The 18,862-nt window shown below is 51.7% G+C and overlaps 1 protein-coding gene across 10 annotated transcripts in view; it reads left to right on the top strand.

Moving 5' to 3' along the window:
- Chst1 (carbohydrate sulfotransferase 1) overlaps nucleotides 1-13,173 on the top strand; it is a 64,386-nt gene extending 51,213 nt beyond the window's left edge. For 9 of the 10 annotated variants that reach the window (XM_087650866.1, XM_087650870.1, XM_087650867.1 and 6 more), the window contains 2 exons: nucleotides 9,727-9,856; nucleotides 11,046-13,152. In XM_087650866.1, the coding sequence (XP_087506992.1) occupies nucleotides 11,088-12,323 (1,236 nt within the window). In that variant the 5' untranslated portion in view covers nucleotides 9,727-9,856; nucleotides 11,046-11,087 and the 3' untranslated portion in view covers nucleotides 12,324-13,152. 10 annotated transcript variants of the gene reach the window in all.
- The last annotated feature ends 5,689 nt before the right edge of the window (nucleotides 13,174-18,862 follow it).

Here is an 18,862-nt window from a genome sequence, read left to right on the forward strand (position 1 = left end):
GCCATGCTCATTATCCTCCCAATATTGCTGGAGCTTTGAGATCGCGCACCTTTCTCCTTCCCCTAACACCTTGCTTCTGACTTGCTTCTTCATCTCAGAGCAGAACCCCCTCCTCAACTCCAAATCCAAATTTCCCTCTTTGCTGAGTGGTTGTGAGGCTTTGGGTTGATGGTTTCCTTTTGAGTATCCTAAGTTAGCCCACCTCCTCCTACCCTGCCCCCATGACACATCTGCTCAGTGTAGGCTCTGATTCAAGGTGTGGGTTTAGATTCTCTGTCCTCTCTCCCAGGAGCCCTGGGTGTCAGGTTCTGAGTGAGGCCTGGTTTGTATGCCCCGCCCCCAGGCCCCTCTTGCCCATTTGCTGAGCCCCAGCCTTATACAGAGAGTCTGAATTGGTGCTGAGGAGGGAACGCTTGACAGTCATAATCTGGTTCAGAGAAGGTCCCGAAGCCCTGAGTCACTGTATGGTTTCCATGGAAACAGACTTGTTCAGAGGACTCGATGTAGTGAGGCATTGGGAGGGGGAGGGAACCATACAGTAAAATCAGGCTCCACAAGTGTGATGGAGCTGGACCAACTCCCTTTGGTGGGAAAGATAGATGAGTAAGACAGGTTCTGGCCTCCGGAGGGGAGGCTGCTTCTCTCCACACAAGGGTTTCTTCCTTGGGGGCCCTTACAAGGCAGGCAACTGACCCTTCCAGGGATCTTCTGGGTAGGTTCCCAAGCTTCCAGTGACCTATCAATGCCTCAGTTTCTTTCCTTGTAAACTGAGGGTTGCAAGACTTATCACCTAATAGACCCCGAAGGTCAAGTTTATTAATGTGAAGCACAGAACAAAACCACAGGGTGTGTGGGGAGAGTGTTGTGGTTACTTATCTCATGGGGAGGGGTTTATCTGGCTCCCTCCCCTGGCTCCCAGCAGGCAGTCTGACATCTGTCTGGGCTGGCCTGCTTGGGAAGAGTGGTCCCCCGTAGCCCTGGCAACCCCGTGCCGGGAGTCAGACACTCCTCTCATCCCATAGAGATTTATTTAGGACTGTTCAGCCTGGTACTCTGCAGCCTGGCTCTTATTTGAGACTCTACCTGCCCAGGAAGCTTCTAAGACAAAGCCCTCCAAGGGCACATGGGTTTGCCTCAGCCTCCTGAGAGAGGGTTGGTTGCCGAACTCCATGGGGCTAGGACAGGAGACATATAGGTAGAAAGGAGCCCATGACAGAGAGAAGGGCTCAGCCCCAGTCCCCAGATCCTGGAGAGGCAGGCCCATCAGGTAATGAGAATCAGCACAGTCGATAGGTTGAAGCCTCCATTGCCCAGCTGGTGGGGCAGGGAGAGGTTTATTTTAACAGTGCCAACCCCAGCAGAATCATCGGGGAGCGTAGTGGGCTGGGGAGAATGGCCTAGGAAGATTCAGACTGGCAGTGACAGTCTCCTTCACCTGCCCACTATAAGGGGAATTCTGCCTCAAGTTCCCCAAACTCCCGGCACCCACCCCTTCCAGCTCTCTTGAGCTGCACAGGAGCTGTCTGCTGGCTCTTCTATTCACAGATGCCAAAAATAAAACTCCTGGGGTTTGCCCGCTCAGCCAGGCCAGAGCCTAAGCTAGCTGTCACCTCTTCTCATCTGCACAGCAGCCTGGGGGCAGGGGAGATCTCTTCCCCACCCTTGGCTCTCCAAGAAGCTTGGTAACTGCCTTCCTCCGCCACCCCAGTCCATCGCTGCCAGCTATGGGGTCTCCTTTCTTGAGTCTCGCTAGACCACTTTGCTATCCTCATTGGTGTTCACAACACCTTACAATTTAATATCCTCTGCAAATTTCATTAGTGGACTGTTTACTCCCTCTCTCAGGATCATTAATGAAGATGTTAGATAAGATCTGGCCTGGCACAGGCTGGGCAGCCCTGCCTCCGCTCCCAGACTCTTCGTCTTCCAGCCCTTGCCCGTGGCCTTGCCTCCTCCACTCAGGACTCTTGGGACATGGCCCCTCCTGCCTTTAGGCCCCATGACAAGACCTGAGGGCCAAGTCTGTTTGAATTAATTTTGTAAGATTACTCGAGGCGCTGTATCAAATGCTTTGCTAAAAATCAAGATATATTACCCTGCCTGCATTTCCTTCATCTACGGGTCTTGTAATTCTATCAAGAAAGCTATCAAGTTTGTCAGGCATGATTTGTTCTCTATAAATCCCCATGGTGCCGTGTGGGGGCACAGGGTTCCTGAGTTTTCTAAATGTTTAGAGATTCTCTCTGTGTTTGTTCCTTGATTAGAGCTGGAAGGCTGTAAGCTGGGAATTGCTGGCAGCATGGCCTCCTTCACGGGGATGGGGAGGAAGGCAAGGTCCTGCTTTTCTTTGGAGTCTGTGGGGTGCCTGTGAGTTATTTGGGACATTTGAGTGTGCAGGTATCCCGAGCTCCACACTGTGTTGGGGAGGGGATCCCTGGAGCTGTTTTTCAAGGATCCTGCAGGATAGAGAAAATGACAGGCAGGTGAGAAGTCACTGTACTGGATTCCGTTTAGTCCTGAGAACTGGGCGTGACCTTCCCTTCCTTTGTGCCAGGCTCAGAGAGGGTCCGGTTGCCTAAGGCTTAGGGTTCCGGCTTCCACCCTCCTGTACTGCTTAGGCCTGGACTATGGGTCAGCAGGGTCAGGGAAACTAAGTGGCCTCCAAAATTTGCAGGAGGCTGGAGGGAAAAGGAAGGGAGGCAGATAGGCAGGCTTGGAGACTGGGGCACCCCTCCACCACACACACTACTATATCTGAGTTGTGTGATCCATCCATCTAAGTGTTCTCTCTTTAAAGAGGGCATTACATATTATCTATTGTGTGTGTGTGCATGTGGATGTATGTATGCGGATGTGTGTATGCTGTAGCACCTGAGGTCAGAGGAGGAGGAGGTCAGAACATCAGGCTCATTGGCAGTCACCTTTACTTGATGTCTCTCTGGTCTATTATATAACCTTTCTAAGTCTTGCTTGTGACGTGGACACAGCTCTGTCTGCACTCTGAGCTTGCAGTAGGTCTCCTGGGGTGATGGTTCTGAATTCTGGGGGAACAGGTACATTACACCTCATGCTGGATGTCTTTCCTCAGTGACCAGAGATGCTCATTCTACCTGTCAGGAGCATGGGCAGAGTGTGATACTCCCTAGTTCTGTTACCCGAGAGGCAGCAAACGAGACATGCAGGCATGTCCTTGGTGCCAGCTTTGGTGGTGAGGTCTGAGTGTAGAGAGAGTCTCCAGGCCTTGAGCCTAACTAAGTCCTGCTATTCAGTCCACACCTTGTAGTCATAAAGTCATTCTCTGAAGTTCTCTGGCTGCAGACTATTGTTGCACTCCTGGGTTAAAACTTCTAGGTCGTAACTCTCTTGGAGCCCCAAGTTGGGGGGTGCAGAAGGTAACAGAGACACATCCACTTGTGGTCATCTTTGCTCCTGTCATTCAGCAGGGAAGGGAGAACCCTGGGAGGCACTGAGAAAGCCAGGTCCATTCACATGCCAGGGTGGGAAGCCATAAGCAGCCTCTGTCCCCAGCAGGTGACACCATCAGAACCTGATCTTGTCAGTAGGGATTGGGCTGAGGGTGGGTGGTAAGGGCATGAGCTTCTCTAGCCTATCTGGGCTGACCTTCTTGGTTCTGCATCTGCCCTCCGGTGTCCTGGTTGTCCTTAGGTGTGGCCTGGGGCTTACTCTGTGGTTGCAACCAGAGTGTGGGTCATTGCATTGAATGGGTATCCTCCTTGCATGTAGACTAGCTGATTTTTGCTGGCTGGGCTTCCCACTTGTTTGAGCCTTTCTGCTCCTCATCAGGGAGAAAACCTATTTGTGGTATCCAGGTCTTGTCGTCGCTAGGTTGGCTCCATCCCACTTGAGCCTCAAGACTCAGGTGATCCCTGGTGCCCCATCCTCTCTCACTGTCCCAACCCATCTCTTGTACACACAGGGCAGCTGGGCCTCATGCAGATGGCTGGAGACGCATAAGGATCTAAGGATGTAGAAACGGGAGGTCCCTCTGCCAGCTGCCTGCTGTGTGTCGCTGTGGGCGGTTCAGGCTCCTGTTGATAGTCTCTCATCCAAGCCAGGATCCAGTGGGTGGGGCTCCGTACTTTTCTGACTGGACAGGCTGTGGCTGTGCTGAGCAGCGGGGGGAGGGGGGCAGGAAACCAGGGCTTTTCCGTCTAGTGCTGGGGCAGTAGTTCCGCCTCCCACAGACTGGCCCGGCTGAGACAGGGACCAGCCTTCTGACTCATCTCTCCTCTCAGGTTCCTGTACACTAGGCCCTTGTGTCGACACAGGAGGATAGTCACTCACCCCACAGCAGAGAGGGCTTTGCTCCCAGGCCACCGGACACTGGATAGAAGTTGCTTCCTTCCTTTAAAGCTGAGGGCCCTGCACGTGGTACTCAAGCCGCACCTGTGAACTTTTCCAAGGGTTGTGGTCTAGACCAGTGGAAACCCTTTCATGAGTCTTGCCTGTACACAGGTTATATTGAGCTGTTGTATCCTCGGCTTCCAGCTTCCTGCTTCCGGCTGTGATAGCCCTGTTTCTTTCATTCAGTGTGACAGAGGCCAGCCGAGGTTGAGCGTCTCGTTCCAGGCTTCCGAGCCATCAAATAGCTGGAGCGAGGTTCTCACCCAACCCCCCTATGCAGATCCTTCCTCCAGTGCCCACCTACTTTACACAGAGGCTTGAGATGAATGTCAGTGCCATCTCCCATGGGCACTAGAATGACCTGCCTGGAGGTTTCACTCAACTCTGTCTATGGTGAAAAGATAAAGGATTCTCTGACTCTCTGTATGGTTGGGTCTGCCTTGAGGACCCTGTCCTTAAGACCCGTTCCTGCTGGGTATGCTCAAAAGAGGGTCTGGTACTGCCTCAGAGCTCCAGAGGCTGGGCATAGACCACCTTGCTGTGTCACGCAGGTCCTGCAGGACAGACCTGTAGACCTTACTGAGCTTAAAGTGGACACGGGCCTGGTACCAAAGGGAAGCTTCCAGTGTTCCCCGGACTGGCTGCCATCCCTGCGTGGTCACTCTGTATTCTTCATTTTGCTAATTCTGAGGGTTGCTCCAGCACACAGCCCTAGGGAACCAGTCCTGGGGTTCTGTGAGGTGTGGGATCTTGGGTTCATGGTGCTGTGTGGCTTTGGAGACCTCTTGGGAGATCTTGTGATCCCAGCCTCTCTGAGCCAAATGTCTTTTGATCAGATGCTTTACTCTTATCTCCTGGATCTCATGAAGCATGTAACTGAGTTACTTCTCGTTTCTCATTGGCTGCCAGGAAGCTCTATCCCATAAGCCCACAAATTACTTGGCTCTTAGAGCTGACTTTCACAATCTTTTCTTCTTGTTGCCTCATTTTCATGATGGAGTTTTCCTTGAGAGGGAAAATAATCTCCTGGCTGTTTTGTTAGTTTAGCCTTTAAACAAACATCGATGGTCAGTCAGGGCTGGCCAGACAGGTTAAAACACGTAGTTTCCCGAGGCTACCTTCCAGCTAACTTTCTCCCTGCCCAAGTCCTTTTTCCCCTGCTCAGATGTCTGCACAGCACGGCATGGCATGCTGGAGCCTTGGAATCCCTGTGTCCTGGCTTGGTTCAGGTAGTGGATATTTGGCTTCACGTTCCCTTGCTCTGTTCCCTGCTCCCCATGCCACTTTAAGAGCATTTTGAAGAAGTCACTTGTGTGAGCTTAGCCTCAGCCACTTCCTGCAGAACTTCCAGGACCTTCTGAGGTCCTACTTGCTGCAGGTTCTGTCCGACCTCAGCAGCCTCCAGCCAACCACAAGTCCTCATGTCCACCAGAGCAGGGCTCATGCTTCGTGTTAGGACAAGGAAGTCTTGACCAGACTCGTTGAACGTTGGGAAGGAGAAAGGCTGATAAGCAGTGTCCCTGGGGCAAAGAAGAAAGCCTCAAGGCTGGACTGAGGTGTCGGACTGTTTTCAGTTGCCAACTCTGTCCTCAGACACCACTCTAGCTCCTCTATGGGAACAAGGTCACCGTTATCTCCACAGATAATAAACTCAAAGCTTGTTGCAAACTGTTCTCACTCCTTTGTAGGCTCTTGGGTCTCCTCCTCCCAGACAGCCATACTTACTGGCACAGTGCACAAGGTTCCAAGGGCCGTTCATGTGTTGTGTGCCCTAACCAATGGCGCAACTGAACACATGTGTTTTGTGGCTTTCTTGACTGTAGTTTTTTGTTTGTCTTTGGCTCATTTCCATGAGCATCCTCTGCCTCAATCAGAAAGGCAGCCTGGTCAGTAACGAGGGAGCCCAGTTTCTGTGAAGTAAAGCAGTAGCCTATACCCTCCCTTCAGGAGCTTCAGAACCATCCAAATTGTGTGTGCAAAACTGGGCACAGGGAGCCTTTTCTGGGAGGATGGGCTGTGTTTCCAAGGAGCCTGTGGAACAGGGAAGGTAAGCTGCTCTGCTGTGGTATGCCGAGATCCCAAAGGGTGGCACGAGGGGCTCGGTGAAGGGCAGAGCCCTTGGGTCCTTGGGTCCTTGAGGACAGTGGGGATGAGGGATCAGGCTGGGGCTTGTGGTTGTTGGGGGGTGGCAGAGACATAGAGCATGGACTTTTTCTGGAGAGTGACTTGAGTTTTCCCACAGTCCACAGGGGTTCTCTCTGTCTGGTGTGGACTTAGCCTTAACTGGACCTGAACATGGGGTGGGATCTTCCAAAGGCAGAGAGGTCCTTGTTACTGTTTTAGAGGAATTCCCCAGGGACAGAAGTGTAGGTCTTGACCCAGTGTCACTTGTCTAGGGATAGGCAGAAGCTGCAAGCCACTCCTGTTTGAGGTGTTCTGTTCAACACTCCTTCTCCAGCCTGGGCAGCATGAGGTGTGAGGGCTGTGCAGGGGTAAAGGTCAGGATAAAGCCAGACTGCCTATTGCTGCTTGCCTCTTGGGGTGCAGCTGAGGAAGAGTATCCCCATGTCTCAGAAGCCATCATCACTCTTCACTGCAATCTGCAGCAACGTATTTCTATCACGGTTGTTCCTTTGTTTTCACTGTTAGGCCTGAATTTCTAACACAGCAAAAAGACAAGAGCTAGGAGGCTGTACTACCAGTTTTTCCCACTAGAGGGAAGCAGGACTACCATCGCCACAGCCAGGCACAGAAAATTCTAGCAGGGCAAGTGGTTTGGGAAGGGGTTGTGGGCAAAGCCCTACAGAGGTCTCCCTCTGTCAGAGCAGACTCTAAGAGTACAGGTATCTAGCTCTGAGGTGCTTCCCCAAGATAAAAAGCAAAATTCAGAGATCTAGGCAAGGTTCTCAGCAGATAAACAGTTGAGCTGGGTTCCATGGGGCTGGTGTCAGAGGTCACTTGACAAACACAAAGCAGAATCTTGTCCTAATGTTGGGCATGAAAAATGGTTCAGGTCAGTTACAAACATTACTTTGTTCAGGCCACCTTTATAGATGGGGACAGGGACGTTTGGGCCCAACTGGCAGTGTGTGCTTAGCCACTGACATGCAGGCAGGTTTGAGCCCTTAGCTGCAAATTACAGCTTCCCTGTACAGCATTCTCCACTCCCAACCTGACCGTAGAGCTGCAGTCTGAGCCATCCAGACTGGTCATCAGGTCCTCTGTCTTCCAACAAAAAGGTGGATTCTGGGCTTCTGTGCCCAAGGCTTGATCCGCCAATGAGGGAGGTCATAACAGAAGCTTCTAGAAACCCAGAAAGGGTAGTGGGCCCTCAAGTCTGGCTTGGAGGACCAGGCCATTGAGAAATCTCTTGCAGAGGCCAAGGTTTGCCTGGGAACAACAGGACCTGGCCCCAGGGCCTTTGGTTTCCAGGGCAGATGCCTCCAGCATACCAAGGACCCTTGGCTAGCTCTGGGCTGGGCTGTGCCAGGCTGGCCGGGGAACAGAGCATTTCAGCTCTGGCTGTGCCCTCCTGGAAGGCGGGCATATGGCCCTCAGCCGGGCATCAAGCTTATGCTGAACTTTGAAAAGTCTCCTCACCTTAGACCTGGCCTTGAGTTTCTCCAAGTGGGGTGGGAAGGGAAATTGGGAGAAAGAGCTCGAACAGTCTGTCCCCTTCTGGGCAAGACAGAGGGTTCCCCTCTGAAGAAAAACTCAGTGTGTGTTCTATCTTTAGAGTTGGAATTGCAGGCTGAAGGCCCAAGGAAACCTATCTTGTACAAATCAAAGGGAATGAAATAAGGGATGGGCCAGGAGCAGACCCAACCACTGGCTTTGAACATGATTTTGAGAGCACCTAGCCTTGGCTGGGATCTTGGTTCACCCTGCTTCTTCGGGCATGAACTTGGAAAAGCTGTTGTAACCCAAGGAGCCTCAACTTTTTTTCCTGCCAAATGGGTTGTGAAGTGCTGACCTCCAAGCCTTGAGGTTGGGGTTGGGGACCATACCCCTGAGCCTGAGGGTGTGGCACTGACACAGGAGCCCCTGGGGAGTGCTGACTTCCCTTGGTATCAATTCATCAGTGGTGCCTGTTGGTCTGGATCGCCTGTAGATGCCTATGAAGAAACACAGCTGAGTTTAGTGTTGTCACAACTGAAGAAAGAGGGCTGGTATTCCCTGAAGCACTTGTCAGGGACCTGGGATTAAAAAGTAGAGAGGGCTCTCCACGACCCTCAGCCTTCCCTTCATGGGGCAGAGACATCTGCCACAGGGGCTAGGATGGGTATGGTCCAGATTGGGTGACTTTTTTTTTTTTTTTTTGGTTCTTTTTTTTTTTTTTTTTCGGAGCTGGGGACCGAACCCAGGGCCTTGCGCTTCCTAGGCAAGCGCTCTACCACTGAACTAAATTCCCAACCCCAGATTGGGTGACTTTGATCACACCGAGAGCTTCCTAAGAATCTGGGCTGTACTGCTTCCTCTAATAACTATCTCTTGGTGGTGACTTGGTGCTGATTTCTGCACATAGTATGGTGTTTCACACTTTAAATAGGACCCTCAGAGTCCAAGGCATGGCCATTTTGGCTGAGGCCTTGTGCTTTTCCCCAGGCAAGCGGAGCCTGCAGCCCCACTTTCTTCCTTGGGACAAGGAAGGGATTAGATGTACTGGTCTGACCCTGAGGCAGAAGGACTTGGGTCCCTGATATTTCCCACATAAGTCATAGAGTGGTCTTTAAATTCTCCATCTGAGCAATGGGAGGGGGCCCCTGCCCTACCAGAGCAGTTTGTAAGGGATGACAGGGTACCCAAAATGACAACGCTTGTTTGCTTGGGACTTGGGGGTCTACTTGTCTCCTAGAGTAGCCAGGACAACAGCAGATTGTTGTGGGAAGGTTGTCCACAAAGGATTCAAGTTTACACGCCAGCCATGAGACAACCAATAAATGGACCTCATGGCAAGAAAGATACCTACCATGCATTCTGCGTCTCAGAACTCACAAACTTACATGCTTCCATTCTGGTCCCTCCGGTGCTGATTTGTGGATGGGCTGGGACATAATCTGGTACTTGTTTGAAGGCCAAGTGTGCTTAAGCATGAGGAACAGAGTTGTTTTCTTAGAGGGGAGGTATGCAGGTTCCGGGGCAGGGGGGTTGTACAGGTTCCAGATGGGGATTGGTTGAAGCAGGTGGTAGGCCCCAGTAGCCACTGCTGCCTGTGCTGTGGGTTATACCTACTTTCAGAGTGAATGTTTGTTTACCTAAAGGCCTTAGCCCTGTGTGAGCATTTAGTAGGTGTTAACTAGAGTTGTGCTGGCTCTGGTGTCTTACTTGGTTGGGCTTGGTAAAATTAGCCTTTGGTTTCAGGTAACTGCTGTGTGTGCTGCATGTGGTTGGAAGAAGACCCCTGTCCCCAGCTGTTCCTTTGGAGCGACCTTCTCTACCTGAAGGCCTGGGGTGAGCCACCTCCATCCCAGGACCAGCTGAGTTCCAGAAGGTGAGAATTGTTTCCATCCATTTCTAATTCAGAACCCACCTAGGCTGGTGGCCTGAGACACTTGGGCACACAGGCTAGCCAGCTCCTGCCCACAGGAGCCCTAGTGTGGGGAGAGGGATCATGGCTTGTTAGGGGTGGGACATAGAGGTTGCAGTTTGACAGTTGGGGCTGCACGGCTTAGGGGTGATGTTAGATCGGCTGGAGCCCTGAGATAGCAGTCAGTGTGAGGAGCAGGAAAAGTCATGTTTTGTGGCCTGAGGCAGAGCGCAAATCACTGGTCCCCTTTACAGCAGTCCTTTGGTAAGTGTTGAGCTCCTTGGCACTGAGTCTGGAAGCATCCCTGGCATCTCTGGTGGCTGAGGCAGCATGCCTTGGGGTATATTGTGAGCCCGTGGCATAGGCTTCCCTTTCCCATTTTCCCATACCCTTCCTCCCCCTCCCCCACTTTTATGGACCAGAAACAAGCTGAGTCCTGTGCAGAGAGACTTAGCCTCTGGAACCTGCCCTTGCTCCAGGCCAGTTGACTCACAACACTGCAGGTGCCTGGAAGTCCACATCTGGAGGTAGCTGGGCTTCCTCATTTGCAAGGTAGAAAGGCCATGGCCCAGGGTGGGCAGTTCCTGGTCCAGCTGGGTTCTGTTGTCAACTCAGAATTCATGGGGCACAGGGCTCCCTGCTCTCCTGGATTTGTTTGTGGAGGGGAATTTGGTGTGTATCCTTCCTCTAGGGGTAAAAAGAGGACATAGAAAAAGACCATGGTCTGGGAGGGTGAGTATCAGCCTGTGTGATTAGAAGATGCTTAAAATCCAGGAAATGCAGGCAGGGATCAAAGGAGTGTTGGGGTGTGGCATGAGTCATTCCCTGAGCCCCCTCCCCTAAGTGTGGAAGTTGGGGGAGTTGGGCTTTGACATAGTAAGTAGACTGGGCTAGGAAAACCAGAGCTCAACATAGGAGGCCTCTGCAACCACAATTCATTTAGCTCTTGGGGTTCATGGAGTCTGTCTAGCTCTTTGAAGCTCCCAGGAGACACCAAGAAGATGACAGTTGAGTGTGTGCTCTGTAGGTCCTACAGGATGTGTGATGGGTAGGGGCTGTGTGAGCACCGGGTTGGGGCTGGGTATTTTCCTGGATCCCATGGTGGCTCTTGGCTGTGGGAAGCACTTAACCCCTGGCTGTCTTCTGCCCACAGACCCCGTGCCTTGGAGCAGCAGCCCCATGACGGTGCCCAGCCATGCAATGTTCCTGGAAGGCTGTCCTCCTCCTCGCCCTGGCCTCCATTGCCATCCAGTACACAGCCATCCGCACATTCACTGCCAAGTCTTTCCACACTTGCCCTGGGCTGACAGAAACTGGGCTGGCAGAGCGGCTGTGTGAGGAGGGCCCCACCTTCTCCTATAACCTCTCCAGAAAGACCCACGTCCTCATCTTGGCCACCACACGCAGTGGTTCATCCTTTGTGGGCCAGCTCTTCAACCAGCACATGGATGTCTTCTACCTGTTTGAGCCTCTCTACCACGTCCAGAACACGCTCATCCCCCGCTTCACCCAGGGCAAGAGCCCCGCCGACCGCAGGGTCATGCTAGGTGCCAGCCGGGACCTGCTGAGGAGCCTTTATGATTGTGATCTCTACTTTCTGGAGAATTACATCAAGCCACCTCCGGTCAACCACACCACCGACCGGGTCTTCCGCCGAGGGGCCAGCAGGGTCCTCTGTTCCCGTCCTGTGTGTGACCCTCCTGGGGCCTCTGACCTGATCCTGGAGGAGGGGGACTGTGTGCGTAAGTGCGGCTTGCTGAACCTGACCTTGGCAGCTGAGGCTTGTCGTGAGCGCAGCCATGTGGCCATCAAGACTGTGCGGGTGCCTGAGGTGAATGACTTGCGGGCCCTAGTGGAAGACCCCAGGTTGAATCTCAAGGTCATCCAGCTGGTGCGAGACCCTCGTGGTATCTTAGCTTCTCGGAGTGAGACTTTCCGGGACACATACCGACTCTGGCGGCTTTGGTACGGCACAGGGAGGAAGCCCTACAACCTGGACGTGACCCAGCTGACCACAGTGTGTGAGGATTTCTCTAGCTCTGTGTCTACTGGCCTCATGCGGCCCTCCTGGCTCAAGGGCAAGTACATGTTGGTACGTTATGAGGACCTGGCCAGGAATCCAATGAAGAAGACAGAGGAGATCTACGAATTCCTGGGTATCCCCCTGGACAGTCACGTGGCACGCTGGATCCAGAACAATACGAGGGGTGACCCCACTTTGGGCAAGCACAAATACGGCACAGTGCGCAACTCTGCAGCCACAGCTGAGAAGTGGCGCTTCCGCCTCTCCTATGACATCGTGGCCTTTGCTCAGAACGCCTGCCAGCATGTGCTGGCACAGCTGGGCTACAAGATGGCCACCTCGGAGGAGGAGCTGAAGAACCCAGCCATCAGCCTAGTGGAGGAGCGCGACTTCCGCCCTTTTTTGTGACCTGGGTGTGGTGGGGGTGGGAGGCAGGTGGCTCTGGTTTTGCTGATGTGGACCTACTACGGGCCGTTTTTTAACTGTTGCCTTATCTCTCTCCTCCCTCTCCCACCCTGTTTGTGTGTCCTTTCCACACAATCCCCCACCCCGGGTCTACTCCTCTCCCACGCCATCTGCGCATCCTTCTTGCCCTTGTCCACTCCCTTTCCTCCTGCCTCTTTCTGCCCCTGAAATTTGCACTATGTCTCTGGAGGGGAACACTGGGCAGAGGGCGTGTGATGTGGGGTTACAGCCCCCCACCCCATTTAGACACAAGGCTGCTGGGTCTCTATGCGGATGGGGACAATGTTTACAGGCACCCAGTCACACATTCACGTGTGCACACAGGCACACGACGAGAGGCACCCCAGCACATAGCTTGTAGTTTTTGCAATTGTCTTCTCCAGGTAATAGGATGGACACAAAGGGGCCACACCCCCCAGTTTAAGAAAAGAGTCCATCCCAACCCCCTCCCTGCTCCTCCCCTGGAGCAGGGCACCCATCCCTCCTGCACACCCTTGCCTGGTGGTGAGCAGGGTTTTACTGTGAGGTGAATTGGGATTACTTTCTTTCTATTTGGTTTGTGGTGAGCTTGTCTGTCTGAGTCTTGTGTCTACCCCTAGACCAGTAATGGCTAATGAATCTTAGAAATTTCTGATTGATCTTGGGGTCCCTCTGTGATATTTCTTTGTGCCAAAAAGATATAAAAAAAAGACAAAAATATGTGAATCAGTTTGCTAAATGAAAATTGAAATGCTTTATTTGTGTTTTCTGTAAATAAAAATGTGCAGCACTGCCTGCGTGTGATTTGGAGAAACCTTCTGAATGGTAAACAATGGGCTTAGGATATTCCCGGCTTTGGAGATAACACAAGGAGAGTGGGAATTCAGTGGCAAACCTGCCTTTCAGAACTATTTTATTAAAAAAGTACTAGACTGTCCTTTTAAAGTCCTTTTGCTTGCATACATATAAAGGCCCTGTCTTGATCATATGTTCCCCAGCTCCCCCTCCCACTTCACCCAGGAGCCTCCAACTCCCCCATTTCATTCCCTCTAGGAGTCCCTGCCACTCATATCTCCTGCCACCCTCCATGCTGGCTTGGGGCTTTCAGTTTTGTTCCCTTCTCAGCTGAGGTGGGTGGTACCTTCTGGTCAGGGTGCTCAAAGTATTTAAGAAGAGGATTTGGATTCAGAGTGGTTGAGGGAAAGGGATCTGGAGACCTTTCTGTTCAGAGGTTCCTCCTTCAGTTCAGGGGTTGGGGACCGGGGAGAAGGGACATCCAATGTACAGGTGGATCAGGGCAAGTGCTGCTTACTAACCTGCCTAGAAGTCGTCTTAGGAGCTAGCCAAGTGTGCCGGTGCACGCAGTGGGGATCTGCTGTGCTCATTCACCTTTCCGAGATGATCTAGCGGCTCTCCTGAGTCCTCACCTCAAGAAAGACACACAACATGAAATTTCCTAAAAAAAAAATGAAACTGGCACATTTTACCATGCTTTAAAAACCAGAGAAACTGACCCATCTGCCTGGTTAACATGAAATTTCAAAAAAAAAAAAAAATGAAACTGGCACATTTTACCATGATTTAAAAACCAGAGAAACTGACCCATCTGCCTGGTTAGATCAGGTGGCCCAGTATTGAACCCCAGCAGACCACAACCCCCAAGCTGCCATCTCTAAGCTCCCAGAAACATCAAATTTACCATAAAGACTGAAATCTTGGGCTCCAGAGCTTACCCCCAACATTTTATGTATATGGCGTTTTGGCTGCATGGATGGATGTCTGTGCACAGTGTGAATACCTGGTCCCTGGGGAAGTCAGAAGAGGTCATTGGATCCCCTGGAAGTTATGATTGGTTGTGAGTGTCCATGTACATGCTGGGAATTGAACCTCCGGCTGCTGTGGAAGAACAGCCAGTGCTTTTTAGCCGCAGAGCCATCTCTCCAGCCGCCATCTTTGCTGTTTTTAAGTGCACATCCTGTTAAGTAATTCTATACCACCCTCCTCCATAACTTCATCTTGCAAAACTCTAAAGTCTATTTCTTCAAAACAACCCATCCCTGTCTTTCCCACGGCCCCTGGCAACCATCTTACTTTCTGTCTGCATGTTTCCGACTACAGTGAGTGCCACATGTGAATGAGATCATGCAACATTTGCCTCCAGGTGACTGGCGTATTTCCCTGAGCATAGTGTCTTTAAGGTTCCTCACCTTGTACAACAATCAGCTATCCTTCCTTTTAAGGCCAGCGGACCCCACGTCTGTCTTAGCTGTTGGTCCTTTAATGGGCCTTGGGTCATATCCACGTTTCAGCTGCTGTGAATAATGAATGCAACGAGAAGAGTCCACTTAGAAGCAGAATTGCTGGGTCCTCTGGCAATTATTCTTCACTCTTAAGATCCTCTCCCTTCTCCACAGTGGTCACGATATATTTTTTATGTGTGCATAAACTCCTGTGTGTGGGCTGCCTAGCTGTGTGCTTGTGTGCAAGGTGGCCAGGGTTCCCTGTCACTCCACTTTACTTCTTTGAGGCACGGTTTCTTCCTGACCCAGGAGCTCATGGCCAGCGGCCAGCAAAACCATCGATTCTCCTTCGCTCACCGCGTTGATCTTACATCGGACTACACCTGGCTGGTTTCGTTAGTGTTGGGATTTTTAAACTCAGGTCCTCCTCCTTGCCTGACAAACATTTTACTAACAGAACCGTCTCTCCAGCCTCTGCACTATTTCAGATTGCTGTACTGCACAAGGTTTCAATCACTTCACATCCTTTTCAACTCTTCCCTCTCGTCCCTTTCATTGGTAGCCGCCTCAGGTGTGTGAGGTGACAAACTGGCCTACTTTCTTCCATTTCCCCCCACAGAAGGGTCTGGATGGTGTCTTAGGTCATGTGCTCAGAGATCATGGGCTCTGGCTCCAACTTTGTTGCCGAGTTCCATCTTCCTAAGGCATTGCCCTTGGCTGCATGGTCTAATAGCTTCGCAAGCTGCGGCGAGGAGGGGAAATGGGGAAGGAAGGGATACACACACCTCTGCTTACATGAGTGCAGTCCAAAAGTCACATCCCTTCCCCTCCGTTCTTGATCATGTGGGCGTGGCCAGATGCAAGGCAGAGCTGGCTCTTTTGTCTGAGTGGCCTGTCCTGTGAAAGGGACGTCCATGGGACTCAGGTTTCTCCTGTAGAAGAGACAATGTGATTGGCACCGAGAAGCTGGTCTGGAAAAGTCTACCAGGCTGGGCAGGCTGGGCAGGCTGGGCCTGGGCTTTTCTCTGCTTTCTGGTTTTTAGGAGTTATATCCAGGCCATGAGAAAGAAGTTAAGAAGTCAGGTGATGCCATGGCACAGCATCCTTTGTGGTCCCCGGTTGGCCATTCTAATACCAGAGAAGGCTGGCTTTAATCAGGACTACTGCTGGATGGTCCTTTCCCTGGTAAAGCAGACGAGTGCATAGTGTGTTCATGTGGATACATGTGTGCAGTTATGTGTGGAGGCCAGAGTTTCCTCAGGGGCTGCCCGCCTTGTTTTGTGAATCGGGGTCTCTCACTGGGACCTGGGGCTCACTGACAAGGATAGGCTGGGTGGCCAGTGAGTTCCAGATTGCAAGCACACACCCTCCTGCCTGGCTTTTTAAAATGTGAGTTCTGAGATTTGAACTCAGCTCCTCACACTTGCACAGCAAACCCTTTCCACTCTGAGGCGTCTCCCCAGGTCCCCAACGCGCTCCCCTCAGACAGACCTGAGCCAGTGGCCTCTCTCCTTCAGGGAGTGGCTTTTCATAGGAATTGAGAGATACCAGGGATCCCTTCAGCTGGAAGGAAGCGTTGTCATGATGGAAGGTTTATTCAAGGCTGCCTGGGGCTCTCTGGAGAGAGTTCTTTGCTGATGGGATTATTAATTTCTGAATGTATTCATGCAGGCACTAGGGGTGTGGACATTCAAGAAACACTGTGTAGTGAAGGCCAACTGGAGGAAATATGACTGTAGTAAAGGCAACCCGTGGGCTGAGCCACAGGCAGAGTTGGCACCATATTGACTCAATCTTAGAACGATGGCCATAGGCTGGTCCTTCAGCTTCAAGATCTCATTCTTTGTGTCCTTTTCTAGGGATTGGTGGAGTCAGGGTTATTTTAGAGTGGTGGTGCCTGAATTGGGTCTTGGGGAGGGAGGGCTAAGCATGGGAGGGCTGCTCCCAGCTGGGGGAGAAGCACAGCCACAGTATGGATGGGAGGCCTGAGATGTTACGCTGGAATGAGCTGTACCAGGGATGTGCGGGCTGGACCAGCCAGACCATCACCTTCTAAAGCTTGCAAACTTCGCATTTTACCAGAGATGTTTGACCTACACTCCCTCCCCACCTCCCAAATCTCTTGTAGCCCAGGCTGGCCTCGAAGTCAATAGGTAGCCAAGAATGACTTCAATTTTTGATTCTCAACCTCCTGAGTGTTGGGATTACGGGCAGGTGCTATCACACTTGGTATTCTGGGATGTCGGGATTGATAGCAGAGCTACATGCTCATGAGGCAAGCATACTAACTAAGCCATGCCCCAGCTCTGCAGTAGATTTTTGTTTTGGATGAACAAAGCCTCCTGCTTTTAGGATAAGACCAGATCCTCAAGCTGTTCTCTGCAGCCCAGCACATGCCAGTCTCTGTTCTTCTTGGGCTGCACTCTCTTATCTCTGTTTATTTCAGCCTGAACACTCTGGGGTAGAGTTCTGCAATCATGGCGTCCATTTAAACACGCCTCCCTCTTAACTGTGGGCATGAGCTGTGGCTGCTGACACCTGCTTTGGGTTTAGCCAAGTGCCTTGTTTTGGTCAATAGAATGAGAACAGCTGCAGGGGTAATGGCTGTCTCCTCTGCCCTCTGAGGTAAGCGCCACACGTTCCTAGAGAGTTTACAACCATAGGCCGGGGACTCAGGAACCCTAGTTCTGGCCCGGCAGTTACAGGCAGCTGCCTGAGTCTAGCCAGGTTTCTGATTCAGCATTGAGGACTAAAAGCAGGTTTTTTTTTGTTTTAAGATACTGAGTTTCAGCACAACTTATTCTGTGCCAGATCTGACGGACACACAGACTCTGCTCCATGCCGGAGTCGGTACAGTTTGTTCCTCATGCCCGCGCTACTGTTCCTTTCTCTAGCTAAAGTCTGTTCATTCTTTCAAACCAAACTTTTATCATCACTTCCTTGCTTTTACCAGGTCGGCTCATTTGTCTGGACCATGGGCCCTTATGAAGCTGCTTTTCTGTTTTATATATCCCGATCACAGGCCGTTATAGCACCATGCACATCTCTTTTATTGTGTTTACTATAGTTGTAATCACTCCTTTTACAGCAGGACCCAGTGCGCAATGCGTGTCCAGTAAACACCCATTGATCGAGTACGAGAACGGATGAATCAGGTGTTTCCAGGCTGATGAAAGAGCTTGCCTGTCTGGGGCCTTCACACGGAGTGGGCAAAGCCTCTCGAGGATCCGAGGGACTGGACAGCTCGTGCCCTCCCAGAAGGTTGCTGGCATGTGCTAGGAGGATGGGCTTTGTTCTACATCCTTCCCTGACCGACATCCTTAGTCTACACTCAGCACACAACACTAGCATTCCAGTGTCCTTGTGATGTCATCACCTGCCTTGATGTTTGTTGTGTGTGCTGGGCTGATACCCTGAGTAACAGTGACTGCCACATGGTCTGGGTTTACAGTTTACAAATCACCCTCACCTGTGAGTCAACCGTCTCCAGTGGTGGCTTCCTGCTGACCAAGGAAGTTCCTCTTTCTAGCCAGGAAATGATGCTCAGGGTGCCACGTATACAGGACTGGCCCTGAACCCACGTCTGTGTGTTGTTCTAGAAAGCTTAGATCCTGAGGCATGCAGGAGTCACTTCCTGGCCTTGTCCCCAGACTCTGGGCCGGTCTCACGCTGTGGAGCCTACACTGCCTGCATCCTGTATTTTCTTGCGGCACACACTTCCTCTGTTTGTGTGTTCCCACCTGCTCACCTGGCCCCTCTCCCTGCTCGTCACAAACACGTTGCATGGAATCCTGAGGAGCCCAATAGGGACCCCACTTCCTATAATGAAGAGGATATTGTCCAAGAACAGACTCACCTTCCTGGCTCATCCCCTCTGCAGGAAAACCTCTCTCTGGGGAAGGATCTCACTAGGCCAGAATGCCTTTCCTGGTTGGGAAATTGCACATGAAGAAGAGCCTCCCTGCAGTCAGAGAAACAGGAGCAGTATCCTGAAGACTGCGGGGCAGGCTGGCCAGAGTCAAGCCTCATCAATAATTAGCCATGGTCAGGATTCACGCAAGCCTAACTGTCGCCACCAAATGTCACATATGCATGTACAAAGGGCGCTCACTGTCACGCTGAGGGGCTGGGATAGTGCAGCCTGCCTCCCTAGGTACCCACAAGACAATTGCTAAGACTTGGCTGGCCTTCCATGGCCCCATGAGAACACAGGCTCTGCTGAGTTTGAGTCTGACCTGTCCCGGAAATACTATTACCAAAAGT

Source organism: Rattus norvegicus, chromosome 3, assembly GCF_021556685.1.
Source record: "Rattus norvegicus strain SHRSP/BbbUtx chromosome 3, alternate assembly SHRSP_T2T, whole genome shotgun sequence".
NCBI lineage: Eukaryota > Metazoa > Chordata > Mammalia > Rodentia > Muridae > Rattus > Rattus norvegicus.